The 6,426-nt window shown below is 39.3% G+C and overlaps 1 protein-coding gene across 4 annotated transcripts; it reads left to right on the forward strand.

The window, feature by feature from the left end:
* Positions 1 to 242: 242 nt before the first annotated feature.
* LOC127333600 (phosphatidylinositol/phosphatidylcholine transfer protein SFH11) lies at positions 243 to 5,735 on the forward strand. 4 transcript variants are annotated; one of them, XM_051359982.1, is made up of 12 exons: positions 243 to 545; positions 1,467 to 1,743; positions 1,889 to 1,988; positions 2,156 to 2,422; positions 2,766 to 2,843; positions 3,316 to 3,417; positions 3,514 to 3,563; positions 3,632 to 3,740; positions 4,736 to 4,813; positions 5,108 to 5,209; positions 5,289 to 5,359; positions 5,452 to 5,735. In XM_051359982.1, exons 2-12 carry the CDS (start codon positions 1,565 to 1,567, stop codon positions 5,498 to 5,500), a joined length of 1,185 nt encoding a protein of 394 aa, XP_051215942.1. In that variant the 5' UTR covers positions 243 to 545; positions 1,467 to 1,564; the 3' UTR covers positions 5,501 to 5,735. The 4 variants fall into 4 exon arrangements, with proteins under 4 accessions (XP_051215942.1, XP_051215944.1, XP_051215945.1 ...); XM_051359984.1 differs by having other exon boundaries at positions 1,515 to 1,743; XM_051359983.2 differs by lacking the exon at positions 243 to 545 and adding an exon at positions 632 to 805.
* Positions 5,736 to 6,426: the final 691 nt, after the last annotated feature.

Genomic DNA, 6,426 nt, shown 5'->3' on the forward strand with positions numbered 1-6,426 from the left:
ATGAAGAGCTTTAACTCGGGCTCGCGTCATTGGTCCACTTGGGGGACTTGTTAGTCTTGGTGTGGAAGTGGCCGAATCAAAACTGATATGGCCGGACTCTCTGCCAAATGATGTAGGCCAGCGTTTCTGCTGAGCCTGATGGTTAATGGAATCATTTGTTCCATATCAAAAAAAAAAAAAAAAAACTCCCCATCGTTGTCACTTTCTCATGGAGAGGGGCAGGACGGGTACACGTGACACGTGATGACCTGACCGAGGAGGAGTATGCGTATGCCGCCGCCTCAGGTTGCTTCGCCGGCGCCGTGCCCATGGGGGAGACGCCGGATTCCTCTCATTGCCGCGCGCGAAAGCAACCTCACCCTTTCGCTACACTCCCGCATCCGCATGCCCACAAGATGTTCTACGTTATGCCAAGGCATGGCCAGGAGACCCAGCCCTCATTTTTATATCTCCCAAATCCCAGGGCGGAGGTGACTGCTGGTTTATACATAAAATAATTTGTAGCGCGCTCCTGGCAGGCAGCATCCCCGAGCTTGGACTCCTAGGTAAGATCCTGCTCCAATCGTGCTCTGTTGGTTCTTGAGAACGCAGAATTGCGGATGCCTCGTGTGTCCCTTCATGCATAACATTGCGTTTGAATTTATCGGAATCACGCGCGGTAATTAGTACACATGCGATGCGGTGGACCTATGTTCACTAGTGTCTATTTCATTTTTCTTTCTCCATTTTCTTGCAGTGTCGCCTTAAATTGTTTCTGTAGCAATGTGCATCAGTTGGACCGTGCAGAAGTGGAATCGTGCGCTAAGTTCGTCACTTGAGCTTCTGTCATCTTGTGCGTGGGCCAGATTTAATATTATACAAACAGAAAGCATCATCTATAAACAGAACACAATTCACAAGGATCTCTTTCTCTAATTGTTGTTCTAGTATCTAGCTACAGTTAGCAATAGGTTACAGGTTACTGTTGGCCAAACAGATTACTGCAGTGAAATTGGCTTTTCTCTTAGTACTGCTCATTCAAAATCACATTGCAAACATGTGCTTCCTACAGCAGTAAGTCAGTAAGACCATATGATTCTTCTAATTCCATAGCCAACATCATAGTCTGTTGAATACCCTCTTTGTCTTCCTTTCGTGGCACATGTTTCTATGTATGACGCCAGAATTCATGACAACATATTCTGCTATATAGGTCTTAAATACATCAGTTCTGTTAACTTAGAAAAGATTAAACTCTAAAATTTTAATTGGGAACGTTGATAGTATTACAGGGAGGAAGATTATAACAACCTTATTTTTTTCTCCATGAACGTGCGCTGTTGAAGTTTGGCTCCCCTTTCTGCTTTGTGTATGCTTGCTTACATGGTTGAACCAAATAAAAGAAAGTGGAATGCCAAAATGATCGTACTGTAGTTCAGGCGTGCTTCTGGCAATGAAAATAAGGGTCTGGGTTCTTCTTATGACAGGTTTAGTACCAGAGCGTCAGAACTAATTTACTGAGTTTCCACTTGAAGCTTACTGGCATATCTTGCAAGTGGAGAAAAAAAGCTGCTCCATATCAAAGATGAGCTTCAGATCTATTGAGCAATTACTTAGAAGGAACAGCAAGACCAAAATTGATCAGAACATTGCTAATGGGATTCATGACCAGAAGGAAGAGCAGTCTGTGCAATCCTTAAGGGAATCACTTCTTGCAAGCAACCAGCTCCCAGAGAAGTTTGATGATTATCATGTCCTACTACGGTATGCAAATTTTATGCATTATCCAAAAACTATATTGTATGCTTATCTAAATAACTGGAAAATATTTTACACCTCAACTGGGAGTTAAGATGTATTATGATTTTTCATTGAAGATCTTGAACTGATTGCTATCTTCACCATTTAGCTTTCTGAGAATGCGAGGATTTAATGTATTAAAGGCAAAAGAGATGTTCTTGAATATGCTGAAATGGCGTCAGGATTGTGCTATTGATGCCATTGCAAAGGTATGACATGGGTTTTGTTTGTAAATACTGCCATGTAATATGTCCAGACAGTCTTGGAATGTTCTTGTATCCTTCTACATTTGTAGCTGTAAAGATTGGATTGTGGTCTCACAGTATTATTGTTGTCTTGTTGAATATTAAGGGAAACCGGTGTTTCTATGTTACAGGATTTTAAATTTGAGGAGTATGATGCATTAAAACGATGCTATCCTCATGGATTTCATGGAGTTGACAGATTTGGAAGGCCACTATACATTGAACGGATTGGCTCAGTGGATCTTAATAAGTTCATGCAAGTGACTAGTATTGATCGATATATAAAATATCATATATCAGAACAAGAGAAAACTTTATCTTTCAGATATCCTGCTTGCTCTCTTGCCACAAACAAGCACATATCCTCTACAACAGCCATATTAGATGTGAAAGGATTGGTGCGTTCTGTGATGTCTTCTTATTAGTGCTATACTTTAATTCCATTGTTTCATTGAAGAAAGTAGTAGCATTACTGTTCAACCATTTCTTCGTTGTCTGAAACTGAGGCCAAGCATTTGTCTTGAAAGCAGGTACTTAAAGTGTTTTGATTATCTTATTACTTGACTCATTCTTAAGGCCCTTCCTGCGTCAAGTTGTATCTACATTAGGAGTTTATGGCTGCAATAACAATGTCATTCATGAAACTATCATATTTCTAAGCTGTTTAAGGTCTTGCACTAGCCCAGATGGGGTATTTTACTGTGTACCAAAGCATTCATTTTGGCACTCCTGTTATTTCAGGGCATGAACAACTTTTCAAAAGCCGCACGAGAGATGTTCATAGAAATTCAGAAGATTGACAGCAACTACTATCCAGAGGTAACTTTTGGACCGTAGAAATGTTTGAATTTGTTGAGCAGTCAAAATTTATATAATTATGATTTGGACTAGATGATATTTCCATATCTTTAAGTTCAAACTAGGAATTAAAAAAAGTCGTCCAACAGAGACTAGCTCCTGTGCCATTTTTTATTAAGAAGAAACTAGCAATGTGGGTGGCAGGTTAACCACACACCCGTGTGTGCACCATTAGTCAATTGGTCTACGCTCAACCCGCAAGTAGAAACTAAGAATGAAAAAGAGAACTAGCAGTTCTGCGGTCACCTAGGAGTTTGGAGCTTCATTTCCAGAATAACTCTCATGCCGAACCAGCCCAAAACATAAATAGTCATATTATAGCTAAAATATCCTACTGTTCCGAAACTTAACTACTTCTAGATTTTGTGTAGCTTTAATCTCAGCAGAAAATAGTTTCAACAATATATTCATATGGTCCTGTTTTATGCTACAGACATTACATCAACTTTACATAATCAATGCTGGATCTGGATTTAGAGCATTGTGGAAAGTACTAAAAGCATTTATGGAGGCAAGAACTTTAAAAAAGATTCAGGTAGCGCATGCTTCTTTAGTTGACTGCTAATTATTCTTGTTTGACAAAATAGATAAAATCATTGAATACTCTGCTTACTCCCATGCTATTTGTTAGGTATTGGGGGCCAACTACCTTAGCCCAGTACTAGAAGCTGTTGAGCCAAGGTAAAATGCATGAAGACATAAGCAACTTTTTCATATTTAGCAAATTGACCGTTTGCTCCATCCTGCAGCAATTTACCTGACTTTCTGGGTGGAACATGTACTTGCTCTGCCACTGGAGGGTGCTTGCTCCAAGATAAAGGACCTTGGACTGATGCGGGGACTATTCGTTCTTCTAAGGTGAGGTATGTTGATTCTTTTAGAGTTTGTTTGAAATTTGCTGGGAAACTGAATTAGTAAGGAGTTCCTTTAATCCATCAGCGATGTTGTTGGGAGTATATTTGTATTTGTACTTACCTAGAAACCTTTTGGTGAAGTGGAAAATCTTTCAATAAGATTTAGTTGGGTAGTTTCATGTGGCCTATTTCGTTATTGCTGTTCTTGGCAATTTTCACTTTGGTTGAGAGAAGCCTATCCTTGGTTCCCAAGTAGGGATGCTACAATATTGCTGTTTGGTCAGTGGCTATTCATGTGTTGGTGCTATGATTTTTATTTCAAGTGTTACGGGCTAGATACTTCATGGTTGTTCAATTTTAAATCTCGATTTAGTATATCTACTATCCTATTTTATCTTTATCTTTACTCATAAATATTGGAGTTGGTGGTGACAGTCTGCCATCGCACCTGTCCTTCGCCGAAGTAACTCATCCCTGGTTGGCATTCTCCCCATCTGCACCATCTTGGGTTTGCAAATATGCCGTATGGTTGTTCTACGGTCTTGCTATTTCCAAAGTTGTCTTCTTCTTGACCTCAAAGTCACTTTTTGTTGCCCATGAATCTGTAAATGATTAGACTTTTCAGTTCCGTAGTAATGCACGGGCATTCAGAGTAGTAAAAAAATTGCAATGTGGCTTCATTTCCTCAATTGTCCCCTCATCTCTCCAGCAAGGTTTTCCTTTCTTCTTTTTGCGGCTGGTTTTCCTTTGCTCGAGAGAAAAATAAATATTAAGTAGCACGAGGACCTTCCCCATCAAAAGAGATCATGAATTGGAGCAAGTAAAAGTTGTCAAATCTTATTATCCCTATGCATTTCATCTTCTTTGTGCCTTTTATCCTCCATTTCATCAGTAAGTGTCATAGCAGAATAAGAAGAAACATACTCCTATCTTCTCTCCTCACCTCCCTCATTTTCCTTGCAAAGACCACATTATGGATTCTTGACACTTCATTTGCAGGAGCCTTCAGCAAGACTTGTAGATCCCACTCGTGGTAGGAAACGTACTCTTGGCATGTTGTTATTAGAGGATAAACAGGTCTTGATACTGTCATTTTTTATTTACTGAAATCTTGTTTCTGTCCTTGTAGACTACCATGTAATAAATTGGAACAACATGTGATAGCACGCAACATAGAAAGTAGAAAAGAAATTCTCAAAAGTGTTCTGCTATGGTTTGACCGTGAACCAGCCATACAGTTCCACTGAGAGTTCACATTAGCAGATACTATGTGTATGTATTTTACATTAGTAGTTTTGCCTCATAGTCCAGTTACTCCTTATGAAATGAGAATTCTCCAGTTACTATTTCTGATCAATCTGTATGGAACAGGTTGCTAATGAGACCAGGGAAAATATTCAACTAAAACAAGCCAACGAACAGATCTCAGGGAAGGTACAAGAACTTGAAGATTGTGCTGCTCAAACCAAGGAGGTGAGAAAAGACAATTATTTAAGAAATGTAGCCTAAGAAAATATCAGATCAGCCGAGTGATAATTTCTTGTATGCTCAGACCCTGGAGACACTAGTATGCAAGCAGAATGAACTTGCAACCCACATTGAAGAGTTGAGAAAACTCCTACGGTGAGAATCCTTTTATATTTCTCTAACCGCAGGCTGTGAATCCTTTTCAAAATTAAAGTCATAATATCTTGTGATTTTGCTCGTTAATACAGGGATGATGTTGCTGCACAGAAGAAAGCAAGTGTCCAGACCTTGAAGTGAGAAGGAATCAACGAAGTGAGGAGTTCGGCACCTTAGATGGTTTCGAGGAATAGTTCTATAATCCCCATCAGCCTGTTGGATCCTGTCATGCATGTTCATCATGTCGACTTCGAAATGTGGTTTTATTTCTTGCGTACAGACTGTCATATACTTCTCTGCCATATCATTTCAAAAAAAGTGGCATATCATGTTACTCATGTAATTTATCTTTATATAATATTATTGTGAACAAATTTCTCATCTCTTGTACTTCCTCCATCCCATGAAACTTGTCTTAAACTTTGTTCAAATTTAGGTTTATCTAGACACCATATAGTAGCTGATACACCAAATTTAGACAAAGTTAAGACATGTTTCATGGGATGGAGAGAGTATTAAATTACTCTCTGTGTTACTCCCTGCAAATATCTACCATCCCCGAGGCTTCACTGAACATCGTGGTTGCATTTCATATGCATTTCAGGAGATCATTTTAGCTTTTGGTATAACTGCGACTAAGTGAGGTTGCAAAGCCTTGATCACCACCTGGTTTGTCTGAAACACAGGTCCATATTGTGGTACCTGCAGAAACAGTAAAAAGCAACTTATCCATCCCCAACGGCATCTGCGCGAGCAGAGTTAAACTTTCATAAATGATGGCTTGTATGTTTCGAAATAGACTTTGGTCCCGCTTTATAAATAAATCCGCAACGATCTAAAAGATACAAGATGGCTAGGAGAACCTCTTACAAAGCAGATCAAAGAAAAAACAGAACACAAACAACCCAAACTTGCCACCAAAAACATTGATTTTCGATAAAGGGAATATATTAATATCGAGAGATATCAATTACACACAGCCTCTGCAACAACGCACCACCCTAATGGCACTATGGATGCACACAACCAAAAAAAGGAAAAGAAAACTAAGAAACAAAAGTCCCGCT

This window comes from Lolium perenne, chromosome 2 (assembly GCF_019359855.2).
Source record: "Lolium perenne isolate Kyuss_39 chromosome 2, Kyuss_2.0, whole genome shotgun sequence".
NCBI lineage: Eukaryota > Viridiplantae > Streptophyta > Magnoliopsida > Poales > Poaceae > Lolium > Lolium perenne.